This window comes from Atractosteus spatula, chromosome 2 (genome assembly GCF_055471065.1).
Source record: "Atractosteus spatula isolate fAtrSpa1 chromosome 2, fAtrSpa1.hap1, whole genome shotgun sequence".
Lineage (NCBI taxonomy): Eukaryota > Metazoa > Chordata > Actinopteri > Semionotiformes > Lepisosteidae > Atractosteus > Atractosteus spatula.
Genome location: NC_142707.1, coordinates 11,949,546 through 11,961,160, shown reverse-complemented (window position 1 = coordinate 11,961,160; position 11,615 = coordinate 11,949,546). Strand labels below are relative to the sequence as shown.

General features: G+C 37.8%; 1 protein-coding gene across 1 annotated transcript; it reads left to right on the top strand.

Annotated features, from left to right (window-relative positions):
* Window positions 1–822: 822 nt before the first annotated feature.
* Window positions 823–11,506, top strand: LOC148839257 (sterile alpha motif domain-containing protein 9-like). Its single transcript, XM_088930499.1, has 2 exons — window positions 823–953; window positions 3,329–11,506. Exon 2 carries the CDS (start codon window positions 3,349–3,351, stop codon window positions 8,464–8,466), a length of 5,118 nt encoding a protein of 1,705 aa, XP_088786625.1. The 5' UTR covers window positions 823–953; window positions 3,329–3,348; the 3' UTR covers window positions 8,467–11,506.
* Window positions 11,507–11,615: the final 109 nt, after the last annotated feature.

Genomic DNA, 11,615 nt, shown 5'->3' with positions numbered 1-11,615 from the left:
CACACACATTCTTAATATGAAACACAAAGAAAAGAAAAGTAAAAATGTGGATGGTTTTGGAGGGGTGGGCAGAGTAATAAATGAAAAACCTTTTTGGAGTTAGGTGTCTATTCAATATAGTTAAAAATTACATGTGTTGATAGCATTTTGAAACATGACAAAACATTTAGACACATTTCTCAAAGAGTCAAAGAGTCCAGAAGTTTTATGTGAAAAAAAAACAGGCTGGACAGGATTACCCATCTACCTTTGACTTCTGCCTTTGGAAATCTTGACGTGCTTCATTCCAGTATCACTCACTCCCATAAGCCGTTTCAGTTTTGATTCAAGACAATAAAAGTATTGTTCCAACACAGAATTTCATTAAGGTAGTTTACAGCAAAACATCGGTAAACTTGTTTCATATAATGATTTTATTTTTAGAATGATTTCATGGAACAGTCCTAATGAAGAGCTGTGGCTGTGATCAGCACGTACAGCACCATTCCTCCAGTGAGCCACATTACAAACATGTGGAGAATTTATATAAAGGGTTCGGGGCACACGCATAAATACAGTATGTACCTTGCAACACTTTGCATTTTGAGCTGTCCAAATTACATTTTGTTATTCATTATATTATATTAGGTGATTAGGGTGTGCAGAATCCCCCACAGAGTGCAGAAAGTATATTTGAGCTTTTGAACTTGTTTTCATTGTTAAATATCTTTAAGGCACAAGTCACTCCCATTTAAAAAGCCAATTACACCACACCTTAATTTTTTGTTGGGTGAGATACCTGTACAAGTTAGTCAAGTACTTGCAAACAGTCATGCAAAGAGATGGAAAGAAGAAGTAAAATCTAGATCTAGAGCAGTTTCATTATTACATTTCATTATTATTTTTTGATTCTTATTCCTGATGAAGTTGCTCAAATTATCATTAACCTGAGAAAATTGCTTTTCTTTAATAAGGTAAGATATACTACTGCATGCTTACACTGTTTACCGTGTCACTGTTACACTGGAAAAAAAAAATTTTAAGGGGAAAAATAAGATTTGATTTCCTATTATTTCTAATTTTTTAAAGTTAATGGATGTCCTTATTTATATTAAATATATCATTGATAATGGATTAACAATTCATCAGTAACACTGTATTAATATACAGTAGCATTAATTCAAAAGTGGGTGGTGGGAATAAATTCAGACAGTTTTCAGACATATATTAATAAATTCAGAAAGATTAATCAAATGTTTCTATGTCTTTTTTAAAAAATGAGTCCCTTACAGCTTTGTAGATAGAGGGAAAATAAAGGTTGTCTTATTTAAAGATCTCCATTATTCTAAGTGCTCTGCGAGGACACAAAATACACACAATGATAATGAAAAAGCGATTGTCTCACTTTTATTTTAATAACTCATTTAGCAGATAATCTTATTTATGTTTTAAATAGGGAACAATTATGTTCTTTGAGTGTTACTATTCCTTGCTATAATGAGATACAGAACTCTTGTCATGCGATTTCATGAAAATGCCAGGTACTCCATGTTTGACATTTTATTTCAAATTGATCAAATTAAATTGAAATTTAAAAAGATCTGTTTAGAATCAACACAAGAAACGTTATGACCATGACCATTACCAGGGGGTAATAAAGACTGCTGGATAGTTTCAGGATAACCAGTGGCAGTTATCTGTTGTGTTAATCACCTGACTCATCTAGAGAAGCCAAAACACTGGCTCTGTGAGGGACAGCCTATGTGCTGGAAAGCAAAAGGTTACCTTATCTGTTAGCTGCATCTGTGTAACCACTTTCTGACTGGAGCAGAAGAAATTCCAGGACTAAGTACTCCCACACAATTAGGAGCATGAAAATGAATGCTCCAAAGTCTTGAAACAGTAGTATGTTAATTCACGGGAGGTAAAATCCCTATCTTCTGTGAGCCCGAGATCATCTAAGGTGGTGGCGGAGTGTGGAGGAGTGATGAACGACATTATACCCTTTACAAATTAGACAAATGGGTAATGGGTATGGAAGAATCATGGTCATAGAAGAATGAACGGGAATCAAGCAATTTTCTTTAACTCTAGAACCTTTAACTTGGTTTTACAAAAACTTACCACAGTTTAGGTTTAAGCAGCTGAAGGCCCATGGAGACTTTAAAAATACATGAGCCTGTACAAAGCCTGACCTCAACAACAATGATTTAGGTTGTCAACGGAAAAAGAATGTGAATTGGGTTGGTATATTATAAAGCTTTATTCTGCCTTTGATTCTATTAACAGTTTACATCTGATGCTTTCAGAAATTAATGTAATTATTCAGTATTGAAAATTAGCGCAATTAAAAATTAACAGAACTTACACACCTGAATACATATTGCTACAGGCTGCTTAATTTAATTAGCGGTTCATCAAACGCATTTGCATTTTAGACAAATACCTATAAAAGGTCAGCAGACTGCGACGGTGAAAAATCAGGACACCACCAAGGGTATTGCTAAATTCTGTCCTATGGAAACATGTAAAAGAAGGTCAAAAACAGTTATTTCTTGAGCATTTTTTTAAAAAAGCTGAACAAATGTTGTTCTCAATGTACATTTTTCCTAAATATTGAAATAATTTCCAACAAAATTTGGAATTAATTGATCTGTCTACAGTGTATGAAGAAAAAAATGTTGCTCTGAGTTAATATGACGAAGAAAATCCTCAATGAAATTGCATCACAGATGGACTGCAGTCCATTGCTGGTTTTCACATGGTTTTGTTACTATGATTTTGAATTCAGAACTGAAGTCACTTTTCATTAACTATCATAAATGTTATGCTAATATACTGTAAAAATACAAAATATTCTTAAGCAGATGGAAGAGGGTGTATTAAACTGCCTATAAAATGATGAGTATAAAATCTGCATTTATAAATGCAGTCTGCAAATGACCCACTCTGAGGTAGAGTTGTCCCAATGTTATGGGCACACAGAACCACCAACACAGTCAAGTCCAGTAGTTTTTATTACACTTAAAATACAACATGTAGCTTGAACCTCAATCATCTGGGCTGTCATTGGGAAAAGATTATGAATTAGGTTGGTGTATCATAAAGCTTTATTTGAGATTTTTCAAAGATTTTTCATTTTTCAGAATGTGCGCCAACACCATTCACCAAAAATAAAATCAATTAACAAATTATCACCCAGTGTGTCTTTATCACAAGGATCTGATCTCCTCTAGTGGCTGATTGGCATTAATTGCAGGTCACGTTTTAGGCTGGCATGTAGATAAAGATACATTTTTCTTAAAGAGATTTGTCATTAAAGATAAAAGAAATGGTTTTCTTTGTGCAGGATCTCCCAGCTGAGATGAAATGAGCCTTTCAGCTGACTTGCCTGAAAAGATTGAAGACTGGACCAAAGACCATGTTTATAACTGGCTGATCAGCAGCCTCGGAGTTTCCAAAGTATATGCTGATCAGCTATACCATGAAGATGTCTCAGGATCAGATCTGGTGTTTTTTGAAATAGAAGATCTGAGGAAATTGGGCATTAAGTATGGTCCAGCTGTTAAAATTGTAAAAAATGTGAGACAACTCAAAGTGTCACCAGGAAGAATATTGAAATTCCAAACAGAGGAAAATCAAGATGCTTCCCAAACAGTTCAAACAAGTATGCAGGCTGCATCAGCACACATGTTTCAACAATGTTCTATCTCTAATGAAGAGAAAGTGGTTAAAACAAACATATCACTCGCTTCTGAATCTGATAAGAGTCCAGCAGATGCAATGTGTTTGAAAAACGTGGATATCTCTTCAGGCACAGACATAAAAACAGAATTATTACCCAGCAGAGAAAAAACATGCCCAGAAAGTACAATTTTTGACGAACCTGAGCTTGAAGAGAAAGCTCGGTCACAAACAGCCGATGACAACCAACCAGAAGCAGAAAAATCTTTTAAGATGATCCGAGATGTACCCACAGCTGCCCTTCCAACATCCAAATTCAGAAGTGAGGAGACACAGGCCAACACCACAGAAGTTAGGAGAGATACAAAAGTGGACGATGAGGAGCCAAAACATTCAAGCAATGTTCAGCCAGGAAAAGCTGAGAACAGACTGAAGGGAGTCATTGCTCACAATCAAATCGAAACATGTGGGAAACATGAGTCACCAACAACATTTAAACCCGCAAAGCGCAGGCATTTACCTTACCCCTTTGACAAAAGTCACGAACCCTACACATACTCTCAACATGACATCCTTCCTGCCGAGAAGGGTCCTAGCAATCTCATTGAGCCAGTCCACGAGTACAAGCTGTTAGGAAACACAGAGCGTGCAAGTGAAGCTGAAGTCCTGAAGAAGTTCAGCAATGAGGTGTTCCGGTTTGCAGCAGCCTGTATGAACTCTCGCACAAATGGGACCATTCATTTTGGTGTCGGAGATGAGCCTCACTTTACCCATGGCGAAGTCATTGGAATTTCAGTGCCATCACCCAATAAATTTGTGGATCATTTTAATAAGAGTTTGAAAGATTACTTCACAGAGCACACTAACATTGCCAAAAACTGTATTAGACAGCCACGGTTTGTTCAGGTTTTGAGCCTTGATACCACAATGTCAAACAGATGCGTTATAGAGGTTGATGTGGTTCCTAGCTTTTCTTTAACTCAGGAGGAGGTGTTCAACATCACAATGATTACGTGTGACAAACAAGGGAAAAAACATAAAGAGGACTTTCTTTTTATACGGGATGGTGCAAGCAGCAAAAATATTCTTGCAAATAAAAATATGCGAGAATTGCAGAGTCAGCTGAGTGAAATCAAGGAAAACGTGAAATTCCTGGCGTCAATGAGAAAAGCTAGCGAGATGGAAGGCTCTAAGGAGCCAGGACAAAGCAATCAAGGCCAGAGGCTAAAACGATTGATTGGCTTTGGGAAAGACACCCTTGAAAACTCACTTTACAGCACATATGTCATTGTTACAAACAAATGCCACCCGAGCGAATTGGAATTTCTGCAGTTCTTAAGAGAGATGAAGTTGTTTGCAGTGTTAGAATTTGATCCAGAGTCGGCACTAAATGGAGTCTGCAACTTCTTCCGCAAGGACCGGATAGCAAACCTCCACTACCCCAGGAATTACAACACCGGTGAGGCTGTATCAGTTATCATTGGAAAGCTGAACTTGTTCAGGCAAACCAGTTGGGTATTTTGTAATGGAAGAACAAACGGTGACAGTGAAGCAGATAAGCCGTTTACTCCCAGCGAGTGGCTGAAGAAACGTGCAGGGGAGGTCAAAGATGTGATTCATTTTCTTTGCAATCCTGATGTCTTGCCAACAGGAAGGAGCCTTGTTATGTTTCTGCTACATTCAGAAGTTACTGAGATATCAGACCCAGTCCTTGAGACATTCTGTACATTCTACCAGAAGCTCGAAGGGGCAGATAACATGCTCTGCATTTGCAAAAATGCATCTATTTTCACTTACTGGAAAGATTTAGTTGAGATCCGATGCAAAATGGATATTACTAGCAAGTGCATTTATGATTTGAACCTAAATGAGATCAATGGCACAATTTTGAAATTAAAACAACCACATACACAGTCTTCTAGTAGATTTTTGCCATCTTCTGGTTCCAGCTCTGTACTTCTGGTAAAAAAGGATGAAGACCTTATGACAGCCCTTGACATTGTGTGTGAAAATGAATGCGAAAACACAGAAATTGAAAAAAATGCTCGTTTTGATGATTTTAAAAACATAAAGGAGGAAGATTTCTATAGAGGGGGGAAAGTCACCTGGTGGAACTTCTATTTTTCTGAAACTCCTGGATCTCTGCCATTTATTAAAAGGGACAAATACGAGGAGCTATACAACCTGATCACACCTGAAGGAGGGTTTGCAACTCCATGTGTAATACTAAATTTGTTTCATCATCCAGGCTGTGGAGGAACCACACTGGCAATGCATGTTTTGTGGAACCTGAGGAAAAAATTTAGATGTGCTGTCTTAAAAAATAATACAACTCAGAGCACAGAAATAGCTGTGCAAGTGATACACTTACTGACTTGTGGAAAAGGAGAGCAGTCAACCTATACCCCTGTCCTTCTTTTAGTAGATGACTGGGAAGAAATGGAAAGTATTAGAGACTTGCATCGTTGCATTCTTAATGCAGCACCTGTGAAGCAAAAACAAGAAACTTTGATGGTTGTAATTCTGAATTGCATGAGGTCTCAATTCCCAGCTGAAAGTTCCAAAAACAGTCTGATCGATAGTGTGTACATCACTAACAAACTCTCTCAGAAAGAACAAGGTTTCTTTGAAGCCAAACTTAATGAACTTAGAGTCCATCATGAAAAACCAGAAACATTCTATGCTTTTATGATCATGAAAAGCAATTTCAATGAAACTTACATTAAAAATGTGGTCCATAACACTCTAAAAGACTTGAATGTGTCCACTAAGGAAGCACAATTAGTTTCCTTTTTAGCTTTGTTGAATTCTTACGTGAATGGCTCCTCTATGTCAGTCTCCCTCTGTGAAGAATTTGTAGGGATCAAAAATGCCCTGTGGGGGAGAGAAACACTGGAAGAGAAAATGAATCCTTACTCTACGCTCCTGATTCGCTTTAATGTTGAAGAATACGGCACTTATCAGGGCGTTCGATTTCTCCATCAAATGATTGCTAACCACTGCCTCCAAGTGTTGACAAAAAAACACAATCTAAAATTAAGTGAAATGACAACAAATTTACTTCATTGTGATATGTTGTACAAATCTGGCATGGGCAAAGATATCCTTATTCAAAACATCCAGAGTATGTTAATTACAAGGCAGCGCAGAGAATATGGAGATGACAAAGACACGCTTTTTTCTCCTTTGATCGAACAGATGCAGCAGGAAGAAGGTGCTACCCAGATCAAAGATGTCTTGGTTGAAGCCACAAAGAGGTTTGACAAGAATGCAACTATTCCTCAAGCACTGGCGAGACATTTCTACCTGAGAGAGAAGGACTTTGAGTCTGCACTAAAATGGGCACAGGATGCAAAACACAAAAAATATAATTCCTACATTGCAGACACTTTAGGACAGGTCTTTAAAAGTAAACTGAAACATGAAATTGAATGTGCCGAGACTAAATGTAAAATCCTCACACCAGAGGACTTGGAAAAATACTTGCAGTTAGCACAGAAGGCCACAAAAGCATTTAAGGATTCACAAGAATTGGCAAAGAGTGATGATTCCACTGATACCCCTGAATATCGCAAGAAAAAGCATAGCACTTACAATACTTCTGGGCATATTGGTGAAATGGATGTAGCTATGATAATCTTTGATGTTGTCAGGGAGGTCCCCTTCTTCAAATCTGATGAACTGAATCACATAAAAATGATGAATTTTCTCAAAAACAAGATGCCAATCAGCAGTCTTCATGAAGACGATAGTGAAGTGAACGCTCAATTCATTTCAGTACTGCAGAATCACGAGAAGTTTCTTGTCACTTTAAAGCCTCAAGTCAAAGAGACATTTGTTTTCTTTGAGAACTACTTCACTTATCTGAAACCAAGGTCTATAGAGAAACAAACAGCAGAAGACAGAAACAAGAGAAAGGTTTCAGACCACTTCAAAAAGTACATCAAACTTTTTTGCAGCTCTGAAAACGAAAGGCAATCAGAAAGGGTCAACCAACCAAAACTCAGTTTACAACAAAACATTGAAGACCACAGGAGGTTTTTAGAAGAAGAAAGAGCAGATACCTTTTCTGGACTGCTCCAATGTCTAAATGAGAAGAAAGGGTATGACATGCAAAAAATCCTAAATAGCTGGTCGTTCATTTATAAAAATTCAACAAAGAAAAGTTTGAAAGATACAACAAACATTATCTTGGCCAACATTGTTCTGTACTGCATTAATCGGAGGTCAGCCCCACTCATGGATTACACAACGCTGACAGCCCTTCTCAACGAAGCCTTGCAGGAAGAAGGAACCCATTCGAATTGTACAGAACTCTATTACTTGGCCATGTTACTGTTGTGGCCTGGGAGTAATGTTTTGCCGGAAAATGCATCTAAAAACATTTGTACCTACGTGACATCGATTAGGAGATCCTTTCATCGTCGCTTTGCCCATGTTTGTCATACAAAATCTGCCATAGCACACTTCTACCTCGGCAAATCCACCCAACTGAGAAGAATAGTGCACAAGGGAAAGCTTGATAACAGCTTAGGGCCTGAAAAGAATTCCAAAAACAGTCTCTGGCAAAGTGGAGCCATATGGAGGGAGAAAACAGTGCAAAACCTTTTGCTTCGTGTAAAAGGCACAACCGAGAACGGTGATGTTTATGTCCATTATGATGGAAATCTAAAAATTCCAGTTCGTCCAGTTTATCTTGGGGGTGTAAGGAGCGGGTACAGCATTGAAAAGGTTTCTTTTTACCTTGGTTTCTCCATGGAGGGGCCAGTGGCTTACAACATAGAATACCTCAATGACTCATAAACTAATTGTGTCATTTTTCTCCCTTTTGAAAACAACAAGTGAACATGTTGTAAAAACATGCAAAATATTATCCTGATGAAAGAAAAAAATGGTTCTAATTCATATTTCACATATGAGGTCGGGCAAACAAACAAAAAAAAAAACAACTGTTTCTCCTTGAAACAGTTCCTTCTCCGTACCATTGGCTTACTGACATTCCTGTGGTCAGACAGGTCTGCACATCACAAATATAGGACAAAGAAGGAAGCCATCTTAGTCTATTCTAATAATTCTAACACATTATTAGTGTGATAATGTCTCACAGCTGGGTTGCACTTGGAAGAAGGTTGACACATTTATCTTCACAGCTACAGAAATTGTTTAATAGTTTCCAGCCAGTGCCTTTTGATGCGAGGTTGCTGAAGCCCATTTAAGGAATACTATATGTATTTGGGATTTATGGATTATAATGGGTAGATTAGACTACAATTGTGCCTTGGGTAGTCCAAAATGTCTGAAAGCAAATATGAAAAATGTAAACCAACTATTTAACATAATGGAAAGGGTTAAGGTTACCATATGCAAATATCTATGCAATCTCAGGTGTCTGAAACGCATTACATGTAAATGTTACTTAACATATCTTGAATAAAATGATCTTTAGCCTGATGAAGACTTTACATGCATATTAATGCTAGCTACTGTAAATGAACTGTTTCTTGTTCTGTTACTTTGTGTTAATTCTGAAACTTTGATCGTTAATACTAATGAAGTATGTCCTCATTGTAAAATACATATTATAAAAAGAGACCAGTGAAAAATTGCTGAGGTTCATGATCTGAAATCTGAAATCATTTCTATTGCAATTGCTGCAGTTGTTCTGTATTTTTACTGTGTTGTACTGAACTGTATTGGATTTTTTTTTAAAAACTGTGATACCCACGTCTAAAGAACATGCAAGTCTCAGGCAAGGACCAGAATCAAAACTCTTATCCTAAACTCTATAATTATTGAAATTGTTCTTTGTTTTACTTTGTTAGAGAGCTTTGTGAATGTTTGGGATTAACCTGCTTGGTTATCAATGGCCATAGGATAAGGAGGCTTGTCCTTCATTCAGAAAGAGGAGTTAAGCAAGGAGCAGCTGCAAAGAATTTGCTATTTGGGGTGGAGGTGGGATGAATGTGAAAAAGTGAGAGATGTGTGCAACAGTTATATATAGCAAAGGTCTGTAATGATTTGGATTTAAAACAGCTGGGTGAGATTAACTTGTCTCTCGCTATCCCTCCTGAAGTTTAGTTAAGAACGTCCATTTGTTGATGCCTAAAACTTGGTATTCTACATTGGTGCATGTGGGGCTCACTATGGCCAATCATCAAATATCACTATCATCCAATCAAAAACTATTCTGCTGCTTTTGCTTCTAAATTTGAGTTTGTCTGTTACTTCTGAATTTATACACTACTTGAAGTGACAGACACTCTGTGTACACATTGCTATTAATCTATTACTTCTGTTTTATGCTTGTTTATACACTGCTGGAATGCATGGAGTGGTTTAGTTCACTTTTTGCTCCAGAGTAAGATATGCTTTTAGTTTTCTGAGTGCAACTGTCAATGTCTAGACCTGCAAAGCAAAGATTTGTCAGTTTGGATAACAGAAAAATAAATGGAAAGTTTTTCTTACATCAATGTTTTTTTCTGATTTTTTTTTTGGAAGTACAAGTAAAACTACAGCAAAGGTTGTTCTACAGCAAATATCTATCAAATCTGGTTCTAGCAATGTATTATTCTTAACACTTATCCTTTTGTCTTTGCTATTGTACTATCTGTGCAATATTTTCATTTTGTATAATTTAAAATAATCATATGAATAACCGTGTACTGTATGTTTACTTCTTTTTTAGATAAAAGGACACTTAAAGTATATGGTGGTTTCCTGTTGGGCAAACAGAATAATCCTTAGTTAAAATGCCATTTTCCTTATATATGGAAGTAGACAAAAAACGTGAGCTTCAGAGAGTGTGTGTATTGCATGATGTCAGCATCTTAAGTTAATTATTACAGACTACAGAAAATGTAATCAATCTGGCATATATTACACCTGAGTTTAACATTGAGATCTCTGTAACTAATAACAGAGGATACTGTAACTCTAACATATCAACATGACTCAACAAATGACTCTTTCATTTCTCACTTCTCTTCCCTTGAACAAGGCTTCTCTGACCACTTGGCTATTCTCTTCAATCTGGAATTACCTGTTTCTAACACTTCCCCCTCGCGCTCTTTAAATTTCTGCAACTGCACATCAATCCATTTTCTAACCACTTCATCCACTTCAGGGTCGCAGGGAAACCAGAACCTGCAACAGGTGCAAGGCAGGGTACACCCTGGATGGGACGCCAGTCCATCACAAGGAACAAACCCCCAGAGCTAATTTTTCCGGGAGCCAATTCCAATAACAGTATGTTTTTTGGACTGTAGGAGGACACTGGCGCACCCTGAGAAAACCCACATGAACACAGGGAGAACTTTCAAACTCTTCACAGACAGCGCACTGTCACGATCATAGTCCCTCCTCCTTAAGGGTGCTCCAGCCCTTTCGCTTCAGACTTGATTATGTGCACCTGACCCCTGTTCCCAGTCCACCTTAAAAGCCAGGCGCTGACGTTCATCCGGGCTCTGCATCTGATTTCCGTATCGTGCGGGTCCGGGATCTGGAAGCCCCTGGTCCCGTTAAGGTTTTAATCTCTGTTCAATCAACTGGCTATGGATTTATTCTTGTGTTTTTGGATTACCCTCTGGATTACTTTTGGATTGTTTGCCTCGGCCACACCTCCACCGTGCACCAGCACACCTTGGACACGCCCCCCTGTTTTCATCCCCATATTCCTGCATGATTTTTTTCCTAATGTTTCCTCACAATTCTGGATTATGTCGTCCGCATAGGGTCCATAAAGAACTGATCGTTACACGCACCAGGAACTGAACCCAGGGTCCCAGTACTGCGAGGCAGCTGTGCTAACCATTGCAAGACCATAAATAAATAAACCTTTAATAAATGACCCCAGCGTACATAAACATTGTTGAAATGTTAAAGATGGCTGTTGAAAGTGTGCATGTTTGTTCTTACCAAATGGAGATCAATAATTGCAAATGTTTAGTCACTGC